The sequence below is a fragment of the Podarcis filfolensis genome (assembly GCF_964270895.1).
Source record: "Podarcis filfolensis genome assembly, chromosome: 6".
Classification (NCBI taxonomy): Eukaryota; Metazoa; Chordata; class Lepidosauria; order Squamata; family Lacertidae; genus Podarcis; species Podarcis filfolensis.
The window spans coordinates 35,520,110-35,544,619 of NC_139609.1; the positions used below are offsets into that span (position 1 = coordinate 35,520,110).

Here is a 24,510-nt window from a genome sequence, read left to right on the forward strand (position 1 = left end):
CGGAGCACGATTTCTATTCTCATGCTGAAGCAAAGTTCTTAACCAGAGGTACTAATTCTGGGTTAGCGGAGTCTGTAACCTGAAGCGTATGTAACCCGAGGTACCACTGTAGTGATGAGCAGTATTCATTAGCTTTCATGTTTTAACAGAAGAATGACAAATTAGACTGGAATTGGTTCTTACCTTGGGTGTAAGTATATAGAGCACTGTCAGGGACTGGCTGGACACTGAGGAGGGGGGGCTGAATACTGATGAGTGGGCACTTGGAAAGGGAGAGGCTATAAATTGACTTAGAAGAATGGTCTGGGGGAGCCTTTAAAAGCCAGGAGGTGAAAGTCAGAGAGGCTACAGGATTGGAGAGTGAAGGACAGGTGCTGGAGAAAGGAGACATAGGTCAGGCAAACTGCTTCTATAGGCAAAATATGCAGAAGTGAAAAAAATTTTTGCTGATAGTAAATGATGTAAAAGATCCCTGATTCCCACACCCCAAAGACTGAAAGAAAGACATGCACACACTGATTTTTGAGCATGGGTACTAAATATAAGAATACATGGATGGTGCTGTGGGTTGTGAATGTAACTCGGATGCTTAAAGAAGTAGGTTTAAACACAAAATGGGGGGGTTGGGCTGCAAAAGGACTGTGTTTCTGGTGCCATGTTTACTGCATGATGCCTGTCATTTTAAATGTTCATGTGCCATTCAAAACTGTTGGCACCAGTTCATAATGAATCTACTTTTTTGCATCTGGACTCAAAAGGTAAAGTATGAATTAGCCCGCTAATCAGGATATAAATACCTAAAGACAGGAAATGAGTGCAGTGGGAAATTAGAATGTATTTTGCATCTAGTTGGAGAAAAAACATTTTAAACAGTTTTAGGCAGGGCTTTTTTCCAGCCGGAACTTGATGGAAGTCAGATCCAGCACCTTTCAGGTGGATGCCATTGCCAGAAATGTTGAACACCATCAGGCCTCCAAGACCTCTGGGAAACCAGAGAGGGTGCTTCTTGGGGAGAGAAGTATGTAGAAAGATAGGCATCAGATATTCTTGTTTTTGTAACACATGTTCCTTCTTTCCAATGCCACCTTTTAAAATTAGTGTGTGAGGTGAGAACTGATTAGCAGGACACGTAGAAGTTTGATTTGCAACATGTTTACTCATAATTTCCTTCTAGACAAGAGAAATGGAGTTGGGAACATCAGGCTAGTGGTGCATTTTGCAGTTTGCCGTTTTTCTGCACAAGAGTTGAAAGCTTCCAGTTTTCACACTGAACAAAATGTACAAATATAGCAATCAAATATAAATGCGGCTATGTTTAGTCTTATGTGGACAGCATCTCCCAGCATTTTACACAAGCAACACACACTTAACGCAATTCCTACTTCCACTGCTTGTCAGGTGCAGGAATCCTAGTCCTGAATTGTTCAGAAATGGTTATTCAAAAGCTTAATGACAGGCTTTCCACCTCATTTGATTAATGAACTGTAATTAGTACAAAAGGCAGTAGTTGGGAAAGCAGATTTGGGTCTCCTGACACTGCTCCTGCTCCAGCTGTACCAGCCATTAGTCAAGTTTGAAGCTGAAGCTCACGTTTTCAGAAGGCTTACGTTAGCATCCCTGTAAGCACCGTGTGCTTATGTTATGCATCTATGTGTGCAAATCTTGACATTCATACGCTTAGATCAGAGAACCCTTGCAAATGTAGGAACCAATGCAGGAACCATGTTTGGGAACTAGAAATTCTGAACCTGCCTAAAAACAATATTCGGCTGAATTGTAAAATCACTGTCCCTTAAAACGTTTGTTTGTTTGTTGCCTTACCTTTTCCTCTAAGGAGCCCCAGGTGATGTACATGGTTCTTCTCTCCCTTCCTTCATGTAATTTTCACAATAATCCTGTGAGATTAGGCTGAGAGGCAGTGACTGGCCCAAGGTCACCCTGTGAGATTCATGGTCAAGTGTGGATTTGTACTGCCCAGGTCTCCCAGGTCCTAGTCTGGCACTTTAACCACTATACCACCCTGACTTTAATTTTGTCAGCAAAGGATTACTTATATCATTATCAGCAGCATATATTTAGCACTTGTGTGTTGAGAGAGTCAGAACTTACAGGGTTAAGAAGTTCTGAGTGACGCTTCACATTCCGAGAGGTGTGTTTAGAACACGGAAGTGGGAGTGGTCAGTATCTCTGAGAGAGAGAAAGACACACACAGTGTGCGTTTTTGCTCTGTGGAGAGCAGCAGCAAGATGTGCGCTCTGTCGCCGGGAAAATTTATAGCTGTTGTATTTGCTAAGGAATAAAGACTTTAAAGATAAGGAGACTGCTGCGTTTCAGCCTGAGTTATTACCACACGACAGAACGTTTCTGCTTCTGCTTCTGCTGTGTTTACTCTGCTGGAGTCAAAGGTCTTTGGGAGAGGTCAGAGCTGCGCAGGGAAGTGTGCCGGACCCCCGGACCCCACACAAGCAACAGGTTATGGGTGATCAGCAATAAAGATAAGAAACGTTCGTGCGTGTGAGAGACTGCAGCCAGAGGCCAGCCGATGAGACGCTGGGAAAGGTGACTGCAGGCAAAGAGGCTGAGGAGCAGCCAAAGGCCAGCTAAGGAGTAGCTGGAGCCAGCCGGGAGGAGCTGGGATCCGCCGGACCGGGAGCTGCTACTGGTCGTAAGTAAGCTGGGCCCCGGGGGAGAAGATGGCAGAGAGCCATGAGTCGCGTGCAGTCCTTTTTGAAGAGGCAGACGGGAAGGAGCCCTGGGTAGAGTGGCAGGCACTGAAGAAAGTGGGAGCCACACCAGAGGGGGCTAGACGCCAGCCTGAGGGACGCCCAGAGGGGGCCAAGTGCTGCACAGACGCTGCAGAAGCTGGGGAACGCCCAGAGATGCCAGGAGGGGCTGTGGGACGCCCTGGAAGCCCAAAGCGGGCTAGAGCCGTGTCAGGAAGCTGCTGCGATGCTTTGACACGTCAACGTGACAGGCAGCCGTGTGCTGGAAAGCTGCTGAAAGCTGGGAAGAGGAAAGCAGTGGCAAGCTGTTCCTCTGGAGGCTGTGCACCCAAGTTTGGGGGTGCAGGCCAGAGAGGCCAGTCCAAGGGTCTTGAGAGTGCCAAGGCTGTTTGGCAGGAGCTGGAGAAGGTTTGCAGAGAAACCACAGAGCTGGAAGCCAAAAGCCACGTCCCCAAGCCTCAAAGAGAAGCCTCTAGTAGAGCTGCCGGCAAGAGTGGGGGGGCACTGACGTCCAAAGGCAAGTTTGAAAAGTTTTCCATTCGTTGCTGTTTTGTTTGCGGTTCTCCGGAGCACCTGCGCAGAAGCTGTCCACAGCGAGACAAAGGGCAGGAAAGTCCCAAGGACATTTCCCATGGGAACCAGCCCGGGAGAAGAGGCAGGCGTGGGAAACCGCAGAAAGTACGCGCTCCAGAAGGGGAGGAAAACGCTTATCAGCTGTCTGCGTCTATGGCAGTTTTGGACAACAACAACACCTGCAGCGAAAGCTCCAAGGTCGGGGGCAGCAGGAAGTCAGTTGCTAAGGCAACAAAGAAGGACAACTCCAGAGGGGGGAGAGTCCTACGTTGGGTTGTTGACTCGGCTGCGAATGCCCATCTGGTAACAGCGCCACCTGATGGACAAATGTGGAACTGCAAGGCTGTTTCAACTGAGAAAACAGTTAAATTTGCTACAGGTTCACAGGGACATGTGACCCATGTTGCTAACATGTTTGTCTCTTTCTTGCAGGATGAACTGAAGGTCTATGTTCTCCCTGAGATAAAACACTGCCTGTTATCTGTACCTTGTCTTTTACAGGAGGGATATTCAGTGAGTTTTGAGAACAATGTCTGTACAATTTCCAGAGGGGGGAAGCAACTGGTACGTGTTGAGAAAAATCAGAACAACCTCTTTGTTCTGGAATCACCTCTGAAGGAGGGAGCTGGGAAAGAAAACATGAACACTCATGTTTCATGTGCATGCGTGTGGCACAAGAGGATTGCACACGGGTCTTGTGATGACTTGCAGGTGTTATCAGAATGCACCAAAGGGTGCAAGGTAAGAGAATGTGGTGCAACACTAAATTGCAGGGCTTGTAGAAAAGCCAAGAACAAGGGATGCAGTTATCCCAGAGTGGAGAGGGTAACCACAAAGCCTTTTGAGCTTGTGCACGCAGACCTGTTTGGGCCTATGCCTCAGCCAAGTCTGGGCAAAGCCAGGCATCTGCTGATTTTGATCGATGATTTTACTAGGAACTCCTGGGCTTTTTCTCTGACAACGCAGGAGAAAGCAGCGCAACTGATCAAGGATTGGGTTGCGGCGGTGGAACAGAGGTTCTCCACCAAGGTGCAAGGTTTCCAGTTTGACCGTGGTTCAGAGGTCATTGGGTCTGCTCTAAAGAGTTTCTTTCGCCAGAGGGGGATACGTCACAAGGTGACTTCGCCTCAGGAGAGTGGCGTGGCAGAGCTGAGGAGTAAGGCTCTGGTCCAAGTTTCAGAAGTCCTATTGAGTGACTCTGGGTTGCCTCACAGTTTCTGGGGGGAGGCAGTAAAAACGGCCAACTTCACGATGAACAGGTGCTACAATGCAGTGGTAGGTGACACCCCATATTTCTTGCTCAACGGACAGAAGCCACAGGTGCATTTCTTCCGTTCGTTTGGTTGCAGAGCCATGGTGCCTGTACCAAAGTGGTTGCAGCAAGAGAGTGGTCCAAAGTACCAGGAAATGATCTTCTGTGGGTATGAACCCGCGACCAAGGGGTGGAGATTTGCGTACCCAGAAGGTGATCAGACCAAGCTTCTGGTCAGCAAGCATGCTGAGTTCAAAGAGCAGCAGGGAAATAGTTCAAGGCGCAAAGTCTGCCATGACACTGTCTCAGATTGTCTGTCTGAATCCGAATCTGAGCAGGAGGGAGAGCCAGATAATGGTGATCTGGTCGATGATCAGGATCAGGACCAGGGGGAGGCATCTCCACAGGTTGTGAAAGGAGTGTCCAAGAGTGAGCCCTCATCTCCTGTTAGCGTGATGGAGAAAGCTCACAGACGGGTCAAGTCAGAGGGGGACTCTGATGAAGAAGACGCTCTTGCTGGCCCCAGTGGGTCAGGAGAAGAACCCCAGTTTGTGCCCAGGCGGTCTTCACGGGCAACAAAGGGAATTCCACCTGAGAGGTTTCAAGTCACAAATGCGTGGGTTGGTCTCGCACAGTGCGAACCAGAGATTTGTGAGGAGACTCACCAGGCAGGTGGGAAGGTGTGGGACACACAGAGGTCTGTAAAGGTGTGCTCACAAGTCCTCTCAGAATGTGATGCGAGAGGGGGTGTTGAGAGAGTCAGAACTTACAGGGTTAAGAAGTTCTGAGTGACGCTTCACATTCCGAGAGGTGTGTTTAGAACACGGAAGTGGGAGTGGTCAGTATCTCTGAGAGAGAGAAAGACACACACAGTGTGCGTTTTTGCTCTGTGGAGAGCAGCAGCAAGATGTGCGCTCTGTCGCCGGGAAAATTTATAGCTGTTGTATTTGCTAAGGAATAAAGACTTTAAAGATAAGGAGACTGCTGCGTTTCAGCCTGAGTTATTACCACACGACAGAACGTTTCTGCTTCTGCTTCTGCTGTGTTTACTCTGCTGGAGTCAAAGGTCTTTGGGAGAGGTCAGAGCCGCGCAGGGAAGTGTGCCGGACCCCCGGACCCCACAGAAGCAACATTGTGCAGCACATGCATGTATTCTCGCTATGTATTCTCGCTACATAGCGAGAAGTAATTCTCGCTATGTTCAATGGCTTACCTTTCAAGAAAAGCACATTTTTTTATGCGTACTAACTGTGCAAAGCGTGCTACCCTTTTTATTCCATTTGTTCAGCTGATTCTAAAGAAATTACTGCAAGAACAGTATTTCAGAGCAGTGGTATTTCTTAAAGCAAAAAAAAAAAAGTTTGGATTTGTTTTTAAGGAAGCCTGTAGAAATCATATCCTCAGAATACAAGAAACAAAACCAAAGTTTCCTTGAAAACAATACCTTTTGGTTTTATTTCAGTAAATGTCTATAATGAAATCAAATAACCCAAGCAGGTTGAGGGCTGTTCTAATGATGATCACCTGCACTCCCACTGAGTTAATAAATCAGGATGAATTAATTACTTCCAAAATTATCTCAAGCATGACAGACAGTTGATGTCTTTCAAATTAGGTATTAATTATTACAATGAAACTCATGGAAAAAATAAAAAATAAACACCCGTAAGTGGCTTTAAGATCTGTGAAGACTAGGTAACGTACTTACAGTCAATGGGCTACCATATCTCCCCATTACAATGGTCAGAGCCAGCTCAAGACTCTTCCAATAGCTTAGGATGGTTGACACTTACAGGAATCTGTAAAGTTGCTTAGCAGCAAACAGACTGCCTCCCCCTCCACACCTTTCCCCAAAACAATAAGGAGTTTGGGTAGGCTTTAGGAAGCTTTAAAGGACAGCTGATGATTATAGATGATTACAGTGGTACCTCAGGTTAAGTACTTAATTTGTTCCGGAGGTCCGTTCTTAAGCTGAAACTGTTCTTAACCTGAAGCACCACTTTAGCTAATGGGGCCTCCTGCTGCTGCTGTGCCGCCGGAGCACGATTTCTGTTCTCATCCTGAAGCAAAGTTCTTAACCCGAGGTACTATTTCTGGGTTAGCGGAGTCTGTAACCTGAAGCGTATGTCACCTGAAGCATATGTAACCCGAGGTACCACGGTATATGATTTATAGAAAGTTGGGAGTTTCCTTTGCTCTACAGTGAGGGTAGAGAACTGGGTCTGGCTGGCATGTCAAGTTCTTATCTTCCCCATCACCCCATGTGCCCATTTTGACAGGCTGCCCTCCTGTCAATCACAGATGGCAAATGGAAACCTGCCTGTCAACCACAATGGCATCAGCTGACCCATTTTTGCCTGCATGGTTTGAAACCAAACTTCCAGCCTCTCTGCTTCTCACCTTCTAACAGGTTAGCATTGACACTGCCATTCAAGGCTGAGCTTGTTCTGGCCTGCCTCTATTCCCATGTACATCTTTTCTCTCTCTTCTTTTTTAGTCACATGCATTGAGAGATTGGGTAATGTACTATTAAATTACTTTCTGCCCCACTGGTAATTTCACTGAAGGAAGGGTGCTTCTCCTGCCTCAGGACTTCCCCATGAGCTTTCTTATTCAGAGGTCCTGGCTGTGAGAATTAACACTCCTAACAGCCAGATGCAGAGTCTCTCATTTTGGAACTATTGCTTCAAGAAGGCATCCTCAGAAGTGAAATGTGCTCATTGCTTGAAGCCAGTGTCATGGTCCTCATTTTCCCTTAAGGTGAAGCTTTGCATTGTGGATGGCAAATTGTGACTGTTATTTTTCTGGACATTTACAGAATGTGCAGTTTCATTTCAGCTTCAAATCTGATTAATCCACTACCCAGTTGTTTGAAAATGGACTAGACAGATGCTCTGAAGAGGCAATATGGGTTCAGTTCTGAAAATACTTCAATCTTCAGTTCAGCGATCTCATTTCAGCCATTCGCAATTGTAGAGCAGGTGCCTTCCTGCATTTATTTTGGAACAATATGAAGAGCAATATATCGAGAGGCAAAAGAAAGTAAGAACTGTACCTGTTCAAGTCACGATGTATAATTGGTTGGGTGAGATTGTGAAGGTACTCCATACCTTTGGCCACATCTACTGCGATGATTAATTTTGACTGCAAGTCAAGATTCCTGCGAGGCAAGGGTAAAAAAATAAGAATATCGTAGCATTAGTCAAAATAGAGAGAGGTGAGAAGAATTTTCCAAACTTCCTGATTATTTACATAATCCTGATTGTTGAAATCAAGTTCTCTCAAAGTAGTTTAAATTAAGAACTTATCTCAAGATGTAATTTGGAAATTGCTGAATTAAAACTTGATTAGTCATTAATTGGCCTGCTGTTTCCCACTTCCTCTACGTCTGAAGAGAAGATCTTTCACTTAGAGAAAGAGGGAATGGAGCTGACCTTGGCCTACACCCTTATATACAGTATGCACTGGGGTAACTCCCTATGCCCTCATTGATAGGATTATGTCTCTGTTTGTTTATTTAAGGTATGTACTGTACTGTAGTTCATAAACAATAAAAATAAATCCCAGAGCAGTTTGCACAATATAACACTGAAAAACAAATTTTAAAAACCACCAAGGAGACAACTACAATTAAGACCCAACATATAAACCAACCTATCAAAAACCCAGTACAGCAGCAAAAAGAAACTAAGCACACAACCATATGACTGAGGAAAACCAAGCAGCCACTTTGGCTAAAGATCTTGCTGAGACACTAAAGCCAGGGAAAACAGGCATTGGAGGAACATATGCCTTACTAATCTTTGTGGAAGCATAAATTGGCAGATTTGCTGCTAATAAAACTGAGAGGGGCAATACTGTGAAGCATGCCCATCCTCTATGCACCAGAGGCAAGATTTAATGAGCTCTGCCAGCAGAAGCCTTCCACTAGTACAATGGGGCTTTCATCCCATCTCTTCCTCCACACACACCCCAAACTGGCGGGGGGGGGGGGAGAGGGTGTCCGAAGAACTCCCAGATCAGCACACAGGGGAAGGAGAGAGCAGAAATGCTTGTGCTCTTCTTAGTGCTATGTTAGTGCTTCTTAGTGCTATGTTGAATTCCCCCCTGAGTTGCCAAATCCTCTTCCTGTATGTTCACCCTTATAATCCAAACCATAAGTATAAAGGAAGAGGGAAAAATCAAAGGTGTCTGCATAATCAATAGACTCGTGCATGCCATGGTCTACATGAAAAGGTTGGTGTTTTTGTTTTTTGTTTTGGTTTTGAGAGGGCAAAATGCATCAGCTTAGGTTCTCTCACTGAACATTCTCTTAAGGCGCCCCTTGAACCTGGCATTTGACAGCTGAGTTGTATAGGCAACTCCTTGTTTACATGGAGGGTTGCATTCTGGGTCACTGTGTGTGTCAGTGGTCATGCGAAAGCTCATTCCGCCCATGCCCCCTTCCAGGGCCAAAAGCACCGTACGTGCCAGCATTTGCCATAGCTGTCAACTTTTCCCTTTTCTTGTGAAGAATCCTATTCGGAATAAGGGGATTTCCCTTAAAAAAGGGAAAACATTGACAGCTATGGCAGTTGCACGTCAGTTGGACGTGCACAAAATGGTCACTGCCTATATATTGTTAGGGCCCACTGCATTTCTGTGATTGTAAGCCTAAAATTGTTTTTAACATTGTGTTCTAATTCACTCTGCGGCCTTAGGGAGAAAGGCAGATTTATCATCATCTAGTTTATTGTAGCACTACAACTGCTACAACTGAGGAATCCCAAATAATATTAGTCCTGTTGCTCTTTCTGGCAAGGATCAAAAAACCCAGATGTTGCTCAACCATTATTCAAATTGTGGGAACAGAGAAACAATCAAACCATGAGAGGAGCTGATTATTTACATGTGCCCCCTTTCTGAAAACTCTTCTTCGTCTTCCACTACAAACTCAAGAGTCCTTATGTGCTAATTAGCTTGCCCATATTTCATGGAAAAAACTGCCTAAATCACAAACCATGTCTATAAAAATTCATGCGTTGTGGGACAAGGTGAATAAAAATGCATATATTTGTGAAAACATGCCAAAAAAATGGAGGAAGTTATGGAAAATTGCTTGCAAAAATGTGCACTGTTAGTCAAAATTGCATACAACTTTTTTTTTTAATTTGGGGGAAAAACCACACTAAAATGCTGGTGAATTTTGCTGCAGAATTTAAAAAAAAGAAAGAAATGGTACATTGCTGTTGAAATCTGGAGAACTGAATAGAAGTTGTGAAAGATGAGGAATTGAAAGAAATGGAAACTGACCAATGTAAACCAGTTTTACCTTTTTTGTTCGTGCAGCAGGGAGAAGAGGGATCCTCCAGATATGTATTGTGTAACTATTGCAAACTGGCTTGGATCATCCAGGCAAGCACCAACAAACTGGATGACACAGGGGTGATTGAGTCGGCACAGGATGGAAACTTCTCGGCAAAACATGTCAACGTCTGATTTGGAGCAGTAGGTGTTGGCTCGGTATCTGGTTAGCAGCATCAGAAAATATACATATATATAGATTAAAAGAATGCCATTTAAAAAACATTCTTAACTAAGTAAAGTAACCAAGAAAAACTCCACTAAAGCTTACCGTTTGATTGCCACTATTTTATTTCTGCATCTTCCCTTATATACTTTTCCAAACGATCCTACAAGGAATGGGATTAAATAAGAACACAGCAACATGGGGGGGGGGCAGAATTCATTCTCTAAAATGGAACCTTATTTTCTACTTCCTTTTACCTGAACCAATAATTTCATGGAACTCGATTTCTGAGAGCTGGAGGTGAAAATGGGATGGCAAACCAGCGCGGAGAAGAAGAACATCTGCTTTTTCTGCCAAAGGAAAACAGTCCATTTGTAAAAATGCAGTGAATATATATTTTAAGTACTGAATTTAACAAAAAATAAAAATAAGCAACACATTGATAGCATAGTTTCCCACTATGAATGGCTTGACTGGTATTTCGGTTCCTTTTTGTTTCAATATCCTACAATAAGCCCCCAATAATAAATACAGATTTGCAACATTCTGACTGCCTTAGAGCTTTTTTTTTTTGCTTTAGAAGCTTATCACTAAAGAACACTGTTCCATATGCATATTCTATCTGGATCATGTAATGGTTGCAGAAAATCCTTTATACAAGGAATTAGTTCCTTCCCCTGTCTCTCTGTCTCTCTAACAGTAGCTAGCGAGGCTGTGTTTTTACTGCCATTCCAATACACTGTTCAATGACTCCGCGAATTGGATTTGATACACAACTGAATTTTCAGACTAACTTGTTGATCCACGTGCTTCGCTGTAACAGGTTTATCAAAACATTTCTCAACAGAACATTTGAATATGCCTTTTGATTACATGAGTAGGATATAAACTTTTTGATGCACCCAAAGCTGATAATGCGGGAAGGAAATTCTAAAGGTAGTGTGTCAAAAGAACCATCAAGAAGCAACTGACTTATGCCTCAAACACATGATTAATTTTTTGTAAAAGATTTTATTTCAAATGCAGGTAGTGAAATCTGATAGTGCTCACATTTATATTCTTATCATCACTTTTAATGTTTAGTAAGAAAAAACAAAACAAGCTATCCTTGTAGTACCTTAGATGCCATTTCTTAGAACATCACAATTCAATTTGTGTAGGACATATGAAATACTACAATAATTTTAATTACAGAAATATATTTCTGACTGGTGTAAAAAGAGCCAGTTCCACAATTATGACACTTACCAAATTAAACTAAGGCTGCAATCCTATGTACACTTATCTTTGAAGCAAGCCCATTAAACACAGTAGGACTTACATCTGAGTAGGCTTCCATAAGACTGGACAGCCTTGACAATTATCCAGCAGCTGTTTTAAGTGACAGTTCCCAACTCACACATACTGAAATTTCTAAACAAAAGACCCTAGTAAAGTCAAAGTTTAATATACCCCCCTTTTGGACAAAAGATGCCAAGCAAGGTCTTTTAGCATGAAGGTAAGAATTGCTACTGGCTTTGACCACTGTACATGCCCACTTGCACTGTTCCAAATGCTGATGTGCCTTGTTTATACTTCCCTGTCTATTGTTGAGACTAGGTCAGGACCTAAACCAAAGATGGATCTAGGGAGCACAACTGGGTGTGGAACTTCTGGGGCCCCTGCAGTGGGCACCACAACTACAACATCTAATGGAAGGTGAGAGGTGAGGAGGGGCATCAGATTTTGACATCACACAGGGCACCACTGAGAAGCCAAGGTACACCACTGCCTAAATCAGTGGTGGCCAAACTTGGCCCTCCAGCTGTTTGGGGACTGCAATTCCCATCATCCCTGACCACTGGTCCTGTTAGCTAGGGATGATGGGAGTTGTAGTCCAAAAACAGCTGGAGGGCCAACTTTGGCCACCACTGGCCTAAACGAAGGAGGGAAAGTGCAGCCAATTCTGAATATTGCCATGTGTGTATTGTTTGGAGTTGCCAGCTTTTACACCTGTGATGTAACAGTTTCCTGGCAGGCAGAAATCTGGCAGGTATAACTTTTCCAGGTATGGAGATGAAGTGATAGAAACAACGTTGCCTGTCATTTTTTCCCCATGTCAGGCCAGCTATCAAAAGTATGGGAGGCAAACTGAGTAGAGACACAGACACAGGTAAGATAGGCATGCCCAGCAGTTGTGCCACCAGCGGAAGTGTTCTCATGGATGCCAAGAATAGACAAATCTAGGAAAACACCTTTGCTATAAAAGATTCAATTTGACATTAAAAATACCTTTCGTCATGCTTTTAATCTTCCCTAGAGGAGACGGAACTGACACATAGGATCCATCTGAAATAAAAAGAAAATGTAGGCTTACAGATTTTCAAAAATAATGTATCACTTAATATACTCTCTCTGTGTGTGAAGCACCTAAGAAGTCTCATTCTAGGTTATTATAAACCTGTCTTTTGAAAAGCAGGGCTGGTGTTGTAGGTGATATAGTTTTGATCTAGCTTTATTAACATGGGCATGGAAATTCCATGTTGTTCCATCAAGGCTAAGGAAATGTCATAGACTCATTAATACCTAAGCTTTAGACTGCAGAAATATTTTCTAAGCTGGTTTAAATGTATACACTGGAATTGCTATTATTATTATTATTATTATTATTATTATTATTATTATTATTATTAATTTATTTATACCCTGCCCATCTGGCTGGGCTTCCCCAGCTACTCTGGGCGGCTTCCAACAAAATATTAAAATACAGTAATGCATCAAATATTAAAAGCTTCTCTAAACAGGGCTGCCTTCAGATGTTTTCTAAAAGTCTGGTAATTGTTCTTCTCTTTGACATCTGGTGGGAGGGTGTTCCACAGGTTGGGTGCCACTACCAAGAAGGCCCTCTGCCTGGTTCCCTGTAACTTTGCTTCTCGCAGTGAGGGAACCTCCAGAAGGCCCCCGGTGCTGGACCTCAGTGTCCGGGTAGAACGATGGGGGTGGAGAAGTTAAAAAAGTAAGGGCTTACTGTATATTTCAGTCTGCACTTTGAAAATCTTGGAACTGTGGTCCATGGTGCAATAGCATGGACCTGAGAGACAGAAAGATTTTGTTGCATCCCCTCCTGTTTTGTGGTAGTGCTGGTTATTGTTTCAGCTCTGCTTTTAACAGAAGTTCTCAATAATATTTTAGAACTGTATTGTGGGATTGCATGTACCCTGCCCTGGGACACTGTAATGAAGGGCAGAATATGAATTAAAATAATAAACAAACAAACATGCGGGGATTCAGCCATCAATGGAATGAAAAATCGTGGATATGGTTGTACCATTTCCATTCTAGGAGAGAAGGGATGTAGTATTCAAAGAGATGTGGGAGATGCAGGGGAGCAAGATTCATAGCTCTTCCTTTAGATATACACAATATTAAACAAGGGAAAGGAGCATTTTAAGACTTTTTGTGGTGGCTATTTTTAAAATCAGAATAACCAGAGATAAAGCCTGAGGGGGAAATCACATGTGATTGGAAGCACAGGTGGAAGGGAAGTCCATCCACTCTCCTCAAATTACTTGGCTATCTTGGAAATCAGTAAAAATAAAAATAAAATGTCCACTGATTTCTCCAGAACTAGGCTGTCATCCAATTCTGTGACTATTATACATTAACTTTGCAAAATCCATCTTCTGCCTTCAGTAAAACAGTGGGGTTTCTTTTTGCTTATACTAGGGTGTTTCCTGAGCACAAGCTGAATAGTTGGTCAGAAAATAATTCTTAATCCTTGGAATTATGAACTAAAGGCATTTGACCCAGGGGTGGGAAGAAGTGAAGTTTTCGGATGGATATATGCATTTATTTTTATTTGAGGTATAAATATTGATTTCAATACAGCTAACTTCAAATAAAAGTTTTAGGACGGGAGTCATAATGCACAAGTAATCAAAGTGACATCAAAGGAAAGCAAACAACACAAAGAGAATGCTTAAACAACAAATCAAACATGTAGGAAGGGATCTTTCTTTCTCACTTTATTGCATGCAACATGGAATGACAGCTTTTTTTAAGATAAAGAGGAATTCTAAAAAGAAATAAAAATGGAAAGCATATAAAAAAATAAAGACATGGGTCAATGCAATCAAATGTGCTTTTCTGCCTAAACTATAACCTACAAGCCATTGCCATTGTGAAATTATGAGTGGAAGGAAGGGCTCAGCATCAAACTGACTTTCTACGTCCTTGACCCAAACAGAAGCACATGCAGATACCTGCTGGTTTAACCAAATATTTTGCAAATATACAAAGAGGGGAGTGACTCTGCAATTAATAGTCTAGCTTTCGGGGCATCTTAGGTATAGGGGGTGATGCTTGTTTCTGGAAATCTTCTCTTTCCTTCTAATTTCTGCTCTCTGGGTGTCAGAAAGAACCATTATTCCTGGGCATGGCAGGAAGTAGACCATATCTAATTCCTTCAACCTCCAGCCCATAGCCTTCTGTAAAGTTTGCATCCCCTCCTGCTCTCTCTCTCTTGCCCTCTAACCTGGGGGTTTCTTCTAGCCTTCTCCTCTCTCCTCTCTACTGGCCAAACCTGCCTAAGGATCGATTTCACCCATCTCTCTCAGTCTTCTGCCCAACCTGCTTCCCAGTTTGGTCCCTAAGAGGCTGATCAGGTTCTACAGTGGACAACTGCCTCTGCTATCTCTAGTCTGGCTCCAGGCTGTTAATTCTTTGTACTCTTATGGGGTTCTTCATGCAAACTAGTCTCTTGCCTATCTACTTCATTGAAAAGAAATCTATTAGATTGTGAGGTCCTGTCAAGTCTTGCAAACGAACCAGATAATGCTTGAGATTCACCGATACACTCATAGATGGATGAACCGCAGACAAATTACTATGTCCTTGTCTCAGCTCCTGAATTACCATTACCGAAATGTAGATCTATAAAATTTCCACTTCCTGCCTACCTTGAGAAACACCATGCGCCTATTTATGACCTTTAGGTCATCAACCCTCCCATCTCGACTCATGGAGATAAAGGATACCCTATGGTGGTTCCATTCTCTCCGCCCAGTGAGGGTATTTAAGGATGAAACTAGGAGGCAATTGGTCCCTTGCATAGAGTCAAAGCTAATGCGGATAAAGGAAACCAAGCTCAACACTAGAAATACTAATTGCCCGAAGGAAGAAAAGAACTTTGTAAGCCTAGAATTACAAGACCTGAAGAAGAGGCTAATGAGTATAAAGACTGAGATTTCTACCCAAAGTATAAGGACAGTAGAGCCTAGAGCACAATATTTAAAGACGTCCAACAGCTCTTTATCCCATAGAAAGACATCAGTGCAACTCCCTGTTCCCTTTTCAAACGACACCAAATTAGACGAGGAATTTGGCGCCTCCGACATTCTTATGGCAACAACACCTAAAGAATTCTATGTTGCTGACAATCTGGAGATATCCAGCACCAAATCTACATCTGGACCTTTGCCTAATGTTCCAAAAACTTATCAGAATGATCAGCCTTCTCTACTGTACTCCTGGCGAGACAGGATGGACAGATCTTTTGAATTCGAATCTGGCTCTTTGTTGGCCAGTGATCCACATTTTATAACACATACCTCATTAATACTTCCACAGCCACAGATAGAACCAACAATCCTCCAATTAACCCAGGAGGGAGAGGGGGACTGACAGTTAATGAAACACCATGGGACTGTCCCCCCCCCGCTTGGGGTGCGGTTGGTTGGGTTTTATCTTCTAGGGATACTTACCCTATCAGACCTCCACCTCTTTCCCATACCATTTTGACCCAGGAGTCCTGGCCCAAGGATAACTTGTTATTGAGGGGATGTTACCCATCTATTGGGGAGGCTAGTATGGGATCTGGGATTTCCACAATTGAAGGGCTAGGGAGGAATGGCGGTGGGGCTAGATATCTCTATCGGCGAAGGGTTTCGAGATGCAGTGATCCTCGAACCCCTTCCAATCTACGCCCCATCCCAAGGGATGAGGGTAGGGAGAGCAAGGATTACACACCTCCGTCATTGGTGCTGTGCAATGCCAGGTCCATAGGCAACAAAACCGCCACCATGCGTGACTTTTTTGTCTCACAGGGGATTGACCTGGCTTGTGTGACGGAGACCTGGGTACGGGAAGGCGAAGTAGCCTCCCTACATGAGATAACACCCCCAGGTTTCTCTGTCCTCCATCAATCGCGGACTGTGGGTCCAGGGGGGAGGAGTAGCGTTGTTATTCCGGGAGGATTGCTCTTTCAGAGCTCTGGCATCACCGGCGATCTCCGGCTTTGAATGTGTTGGTCTTGTGTGGGGCACCAAGAAGAGCTTGGCTGTCTGGCTGGTGTACCGACCACCCAGCACACCTGCAGCCACCCTGTCAGAACTGCTGGAGGTGGTGGCGGGCTGGGCCTTAGAGTTCCCAAACCTACTGGTTTTGGGAGACTTCAACGTCCATGCCGATGCCGCTCCCTCCTCACAGGCTCTGGACCTAGTGACTTCCATGGCAACACTAGGGCTCTCCCAGTTTGTTTTGGGCCCCACTCATCAAGCAGGCCACACGCTGGATCTGATCTTTGGGGCTGGCATAGATGTGATCATGCTCCCCGCTGTGGAAGTGCCATGGTCTGATCACTATGCTCTGAAAGCCAAGATTGACTTCCCGCTCCTCCCCGGCTCGGGTGGCGAACCTATTTGGGCTCGTCCGCGAAAACTGATGGATCCTGATAAATTCCGACAAGCCTTGCGGAACCCTGCTCCTCCTGGCGACTCATTAGATGACCTTGTTGAGGACTGGAATAACCGGCTCTTGGCAGCCATTGATGAGATCGCGCCTAAGCGCCTTCTGCGACCCCGTCGAAACCGGGCACCCTGGTTTACTGAGGAGCTCCGGAAAATGAAGCGGGATCTCAGACGGCTAGAGCGAGTATGGCGACGGACTCGTGACGGAGCCTCAAGAACATCTTATAGGACGCTTATGAAAGCCTATGAGATGGCTATGAAAGCTGCTAAGAAATCTTACTTTGCAGCTTCCATTGCATCCGCTAGCTCTCGCCCGGCACAACTTTTTAGAATAATTAGGTCAATAACGTCCTTAGGAGGACAACCAAATTTAAGCACAAATTCGACCCACAGCTGTGAGGCATTCGCGAGCTTTTTTGCGGAGAAAGTCATGTTGCTCCGCCGTGACCTCCCTGCCAATTTAGATACAGTGACTGAACTGGAGGCCCCTCGACTGACTTCAGGTCCAGTGTTGGACCATTTCGATCGGATAATCCCTACTGATGTGGATAGATTCCTCCAAGTTGGTAGGCCCACCACCTGCCTCCTTGATCTGTGCCTGTCTTGGCTGATTAGGGAGTGTCCAGATGTTGCGCGGACCCCCCTGGTTGAAATTATCAATTTGTCCCTTGACACGGGGACATTCCCAGGGGAACTGAAGGAAGCAGTGGTGTGTCCCTCTTAAAGAAAACTTCATCAGATCCCTTAGACCTATCCAATTACCGCCCAGTTTCAAATCTTCCATACCTGGGTAAGGTAATTGAGAGAGCGGTTGCTGAACAGCTTGGTAGGTTTCTGGAGGAAACATCGGCATTAGATCCATTTCAGTCCGGTTTCCGTCCTGGTTTTGGGATGGAGACGGCTCTGGTTGCCCTAACAGATGATCTCCGTAGACAACTGGATCGAGGCGGGTCAGGACTGCTGATCCTTTTAGATTTGTCAGCAGCCTTTGACATGGTCGATCATGATCTTCTGGACCACTGCCTCGCAGACGTGGGGATACAGGGCATAGCCCGTAACTGGTTGTGCTCTTTTATCTCTGGTCGGGGACAGAGGGTGGCACTAGGGAGGGAAATGTCGTCGCGCCACTCCTTGGTGTGTGGAGTGCCGCAGGGCGCAATTCTCTCCCTGATGCTTTTTAACATCTTTATGCGCCCCCTTGCCCAGATTATCCGGAGCTTTGAGCTGGGCTGTCACCAATATGCTGATGACACTCAGCTCTATCTGCTGATGGATGGCCACACCGACTCGGCCCCGAACACACTGACCAGATGCTTGGAAGCTGTGGCTGGATGGTTTCGTGGGAGCCGATTGAAACTAAATCCTTCGAAGACAGAGGTCCTATGGCTAGGTCGGGATGGCATGGGGATGAGGGACCAACTCCCTTCTCTTGCGGGGGCCCAATTAGTGCCATTGCCTTCCGTTAAGAGTTTGGGTGTAATCCTTGACGCCTCCCTTTCCATGGAGGCGCAAGTTACAGCAACAGCCAAGGCGACATTTTTCCACCTTCGCCGCATCAAGCAGTTGGTCCCTTACCTTTCCTGCCCCGACCTGGCCACAGTGATCCATGCAACGGTCATCTCCAGGCTTGACTACTGTAATTCGCTCTACGCGGGGCTGCCCTTGAAGCTGTCCCAGAAACTCCAGCGGGTACAGAATGCTGCAGTGAGGCTCCTCACAGGGTCTCTGCCATGGGAGCATATTCACCCAGTGCTTTTCAAGCTGCACTGGCTCCTGGTGGAGTACAGGGTCAGATTTAAGGTGCTGCTTTTGACCTTTAAAGCCCTTCACGGCCTAGGACCCTCGTACCTACGGGACCGCCTCTCCTGGTATGCCCCACGGAGAGCCTCAAGGTCCATAAATAACAACACCCTTGTGGTCCCAGGCCCTAAGGAAGTTAGATTGGCTTCAACCAGAGCCAGGGCCTTTTCCACTCTGGCTCCGGCCTGGTGGAACGCTCTGCCTCATGAGACCAGGGCCCTGCAGGATCTGATTTCTTTCCGCAGGGCCTGTAAGACAGAGTTGTTCCGCCTGGCCTTTGGCTTGGAGCCAATTTGATTCCCTCCCTCCCTCTCTTTCTTTTTTCTTTTCCTTCTCCTCCTGCGATGAGGCTACATTTTAATATTTTAATGTTCCATTATTTTAATGTTGTTTTTTATTTTTGTTTTTAAGTTGTAATCATTCATCTTGTTTTTATTATTGCTTGTAAGCCGCTCTGAGCCCGGCCTTGGCTGGGGAGGGCGGGGTATAAATAAAAAATTATTATTATTATTATTATTATTATTATTATTATTATTATTATTATTCTTATTCTTAGCAGTGCAAAATGAAAAAAAAACTTGTGAATACTATACCTCCCCCAGGTTGGGAGTATTCGTTACAAGGGGATTCATCCTGAGGTCTTTTGTAGTGTTTCAGCAGTGTGACAATAGCATCATGTCCTGGAAGACACCATTTGAAATAATAAGCAAATAAAAACAAAAACCAATAAACATAACTGGATGAGTGTGTGCACCATGACAGTAATAACTTAGTCATAACAATTTAAACTCTAAAAAACACATACCCCCCAACACAATATAATCTGTCCTCAGCTTTTGTCGGTATTCAATTTACTTTAATGTAAACAAATAAAAGAATAAAATATGAATCACAGCAATCTTGAAATGCTATCTTCTTGAAAAAAACAGACGATGCCAACTAACAATTCAAACCTGAAAACACTGATGTCTAATAAATGAAACATGATAAAAGTTAAAATTATAATTATAATTACTATTTTATTCCCCCACTTCACCCTAAAGTTTCAGGGTAGGTTAAAGGATGCTGAATCTACATCCATCCATAAAAGCCTCTCTTCTAGCAAATGGCATCATATTATTATATGGATTTTATATTTATAGAAAATATAAAATATTTTATATTTATATATATATATATATATCATATTTCTATAGATGTATTATAGAAATTGCTCTCTGAAGTAGGGTTGTTTATGACTCCAGAATGGACCGAGGTTTAAGCAGGTTCATGCACATTTTAATGTAGAAACATACCCTGGCTCAGCAACAGATGAGCACAAAGGAAAGAGCTTCTGAGAATTGACAGTTTTCTAGTTGAGTTTGGAGGACAAAGAGAAGCAGAACATGAATCTGAGCTGTTGCCAGGGCAGATCTGTGAAATGTGTAACGCACGGTACAGCAAAGCAGAAACCACAGAGATATGCAGTTTCTTTGAAGAATTTCTGCAGGAAATCAAGGAGAGCTATCTATCTTTAAAGGAGGTTTATGCCACTTGCTGCCCATCACAGTAGAACCAGAGTTTGCTTCCACATAAAATCAATAGTAGTCCCTGACTTCCTAATGGACTTCATGGATAACTGCATTCTAATGATGTCTGCGATACCTTGTTCGGTGATAAGGGCTTGGGGGGAATTTAACCCTAAATCCTTGTCTATACTCTAAGGCAGGATGCCTTTTCTGAACTAGGATATACAATGATGGATTTCTTATTTTATTGGAACGGAGGATGGTTTGAATTTAATTTGCCGGGAATTAAGGCTTTGGTTAGTATTTCTGAAAGCATAAATCCTATACTTGGAATGCCTCATTCTCTCAGCTTTAGATGCTGACACATAAAGACAGGCTTTGTCCGTGTGCCTGGACTTACGCTCTGGTGTGCTTTCCAAGCTGCAATGCTATGTTTGTAATGTAAAAGTGTCCCCCCCCCCCCCGCGCCACAATTGCTGTACCTTTCTCATAGGCCCACATCAAGCAGGTCTGCTCATCTTTCTCACCACTAGACCTGCTGGGATCGCAGGCAACCAGATTCATATCAGCTCCATTGTCTAGTAAAAATTGGACGAGACGGATATGGCCATGATAGCAAGCAGAATGCAACCCTAGAAAATTGAAGGTGGGAAAGAGAGATTGGCTGTCATCCAAATTTCCACGACACTGTAAAAGCACTTGTAGAAGACCAACAAAACTCATCTATGGATTAGGAATATAGGAAGCTGGCTTATGCTGAGTCAGACTAGCTCAATATTGTCTACACTAACTGGCAGAAGCTCTCCAAAATTCCAGGCAGGATTCTATTCTCAGTGCTACCTGAGAATGTCAGGGATGAAACCTGGGACCTTGTGCATGCAAAGCAGTTGCTCTACCATTGAGCTATGTCAAAAGAAATCATTATGAAATTAATTACTATAACTATCTGAGGGGTAACCCATCCTTATGCTTTTGTAGTAACTAATGTTTGCCAGTCTTTTTGTCTTCAAAAACTCCCTCAAACAGGGCTGCTTACAAAGCATGCTTTCTCTGCTCCTGATATAATAGGCTCTTGGCATCAGGTACCAACAGGAGTTGCATAAGTTCCAGATGCACCCTGGATGGTACAGTTCTATTTAGGGGAAGATGAGCATCTTCTGCTTTAGCAGTTCCATCAGAACCATGGGGGAAAGGTGCTAGAGAAGCTAACGGATGTCCTCTTCGGGTCTTGCACTAACATGAGAAATCGCCCATAAGCTCCCACAATAGAAGTGGGCTTGGAATGGCCATCTAGTGGCCCAATGGCAACAAGTGACAATCACAATTGTTTTGCTTGGTTTGTACAACGGCTTGCAGAGCTGAGCAAAGAAGCTCCATTGTGCATGGCTTCTCCAAATGCCAACCCTACCTCTCACACACAGACCTTCACAGTCTTACCTGTATGTCCATCTCTTCCTTGGTGGTTGAGACTCAACACATTTTGATCAAGGAGAAACTTGACTAGTTCTATGTTCTTGCCATAGGTACATGCACTACAATAGAAAAAAAACACCCTGTTTAAATCAAAAAATCCCAGTTAATAAAACTGAATATAGATAGTCAATAAATTATAAACATTGTAAACCGTATAAAAGCACCACAGAAAACTTTGTGTGTCTCAGGCCCCATCTACTCTTTTGTTTGTCCAATGATTCCAAGGCATGGGTCTGAGAAGTTTTTCTTTTGTCCCGCCACTTTCGCCAGTGAAAACATGTTATTTATTACAGAATCTGAACAAACGTCAATCTGCAGAAAACCTGAAGGACGTTTGTTCTGATCGAGTTGTAAACAGCGGGTTTCCCCAGGAAATGCAACAGGACAAAAACCCTCTGGGACCCATGACTTGAAATAACAAACAAATGTGTAGGTGGGCCCTCAGTGTACGTGACTCTCCAGTGTGGTGTAGTGGTTAAGAGCGGTAGTCTCTTAATCTGGTGAACCAGGTTCGCATCTCCGCTGCTCCACATGCAGCTGCTGGGTGACCTTGGGCCAGTCACACTTCTTTGAAGTCTCTCAGCCTCGTTCACCTCACAGAGTGTTTGTTGTGGGGGAGGAAGGGAAAAGAGAATGTTAGCCATTTTGAGACTCCTTCAGGTAGTGATAAAGCGGGCTATCAAATCCAAACTCTTCTCTTCTTCTTGTCTTCCTTCCAAGAGCCTTCATGTGACAGGTTGGGGACAGCTCAGTCGCTAGAGCACCAGACCAGGCATAGGCAAACTTGATGTTTTGGGACTACAATCCCATCAACCCTGACCACTGGTCCTGTTAGCTAGGGATCATGGGAGTTGTAGTCCCAAAATTACACCCTGTACTAGACTCTAAATCTTAGGATTGTGGGTTTGAGCCCCATGTCGGGCAAGAAATTCCTGCATTGCAGGAGATTGGTCCAGATTACCCTTGGGATTGGACTAGATGATTCTTGGATAGTCCCTTTCAACTCTACAAATTTGTGGTTCTATTATTCTGAAACCTGTGATTTACAGTGAGCAGACCATGCCCTGCTCCAAGGGCCTTTGTGAGGAAAATAAGAACCTCAGCTGAAAAGACCAAGGCTTTTATTAGGCTTGACCTGAGGGTCTTGCATGCGGTCCCTGGCCAGGTTCATGGTTACCCTGGCCTTTCTCTTCCCTTTCTGACATATGTCTGTTTTTTCTGGACACATCCAGAATTACAATGGCGAAATTACCACACGGGTAAAATCAGCAAAATGTCTGAGTTTTTGCAAACAGAACCAGGAAGCGTTCTGCAAAAAACAAACAAACAAACCCTCAACAACTTTTTCTGTCCGGATTTTTACTTCTTGAAATATGGCAACTCGCAACATCTCTAAACTTTTTCAGGTGGTGTTCATTGATTTCTGCATTGTTTTAATATAGTCTGTATTTTGTTGTTAATATTGCTGTCTAACAGAGTAATCAAAACCTCAGCAGGGTGTAGTGGAGTAGCATAGTCACTACTGCATCCGCAGCCCTGTCGCTCATCCTGTCTGGGGTTCTCAGGGTGGGGTGCAGTCAAATGCCTCCTTGCAGCTACACTAGCCTGGAGCAATCTAGTAGATCATGGGCCAGCTTAATGCCTATCCTTGAGCAACCCATTTGGGGGCTTTCCTTAGGTCACCAATGCACTTTTGGTGGGCAGAACCAAGAGCTCTACAGTTCTAGATCTCCATTCACCCCACTCAACCTCCTCCAGTACAGAAGATCAAAACTCTGCAGGCAAACACTCCTCCAAGACCTACCTGGAAGTCAGCATAACACAGCAAAGATTTATGCATGTGCCCACTTGGAAACAGATCCAGTGGCACCTCAGGTTAAGTACTTAATTCGTTCTGGAGGTCCGTTCTTAACCTGAAACTGTTCTTAACCTGAAGCACCACTTTAGCTAATGGGGCCTCCCGCTGCTGCTGTGCAATTTCTGTTCTCATCCTGAAGCAAAGTTCTTAACCCGAGGTACTATTTCTGGGTTAGCGAAGTCTGTAACCTGAAGCGTCTGTAACCCAAGGTACCACTGTAGTGATATACAAACTATCTTGGAGCTGTTCACCTGATCCTTGAGTGTACACACGTTTTTTAAACTGTTCATGTTACAGTTTTGTTCTAGGAGTTGTCATTATTTCAAACAGTGAAAATCAGGACAGAAAAGCCCAGGGAAATCCTGGACTTATGGCAACATTACTAGCTGTTTTAGATTAGGAGGACAAGAAACTGGCTGAGACATAGGAGAAAGCCTTCTGTGTTGGCCATGACCTGAGTGAAAAAACTACCTTGGGAGGACTGTTTGATCACCCTTTTTCATTCTGTTTTATTACCTGTCCACAGAGCATTTGATCTGCCAAATTGGGGGGGGGGGCGTCTCTGAAGCTCTTTGTTTTGCAGAAAAGTCTTATACGCTGCACTTTTCTTGCTATTTATTTTGGGTGTTCATTGTTTGATTAATCCATGTTGGATTCTATTATTGTGTTTTTGAACATGAGCTCGGCAAATACTATGGAAGGGCTGAATATCAATATTTCTTAAATGGAGACATAAAGGTATTCCATATATACTACGTCTTGCCACCTTACTATTTTGCAGGGAATTTTGTAAGTTTCCAACTTTAAGCTCCTACGCAAGAAACAGACAACTATAATAAATATTTGATTTCATGACGCGCTGTTATCCTTCTTATATTATGTCTACGTAGCAGATGGTGGTAACAATGTTTTTTTGTGAAAATGCAAAGAATTCTTGTGGAAGCTTGATCATTTTAAGGAGGAAGCCAGAAAACTCAATTACAGATTTTATTGCCAGCACACTTCAATAAGAAATACTTCCCAGATGTTTGAAAGATCAAAATACATGTTACCATATTAATTACTATTTCCACAGCACAGTTAGTATTC

General features: G+C 44.1%; 1 protein-coding gene across 2 annotated transcripts in view; it reads right to left on the reverse strand.

The window, feature by feature from the left end:
• The window catches only part of LOC310765661 (serine/threonine-protein kinase TNNI3K), a 162,000-nt gene that overhangs the window by 94,049 nt on the left and 43,441 nt on the right, over positions 1 to 24,510 (reverse strand). For both annotated transcript variants that reach the window (XM_083620943.1, XM_083620942.1), the window contains 8 exons: positions 21,528 to 21,622; positions 20,573 to 20,722; positions 19,176 to 19,262; positions 12,329 to 12,385; positions 10,315 to 10,407; positions 10,163 to 10,220; positions 9,860 to 10,054; positions 7,604 to 7,708 (listed from right to left, as the gene is read on the reverse strand). In XM_083620943.1, the coding sequence (XP_083477069.1) occupies positions 7,604 to 7,708; positions 9,860 to 10,054; positions 10,163 to 10,220; positions 10,315 to 10,407; positions 12,329 to 12,385; positions 19,176 to 19,262; positions 20,573 to 20,722; positions 21,528 to 21,622 (840 nt within the window). The remainder of the gene's footprint in view (positions 1 to 7,603; positions 7,709 to 9,859; positions 10,055 to 10,162; positions 10,221 to 10,314; positions 10,408 to 12,328; positions 12,386 to 19,175; positions 19,263 to 20,572; positions 20,723 to 21,527; positions 21,623 to 24,510) is intronic.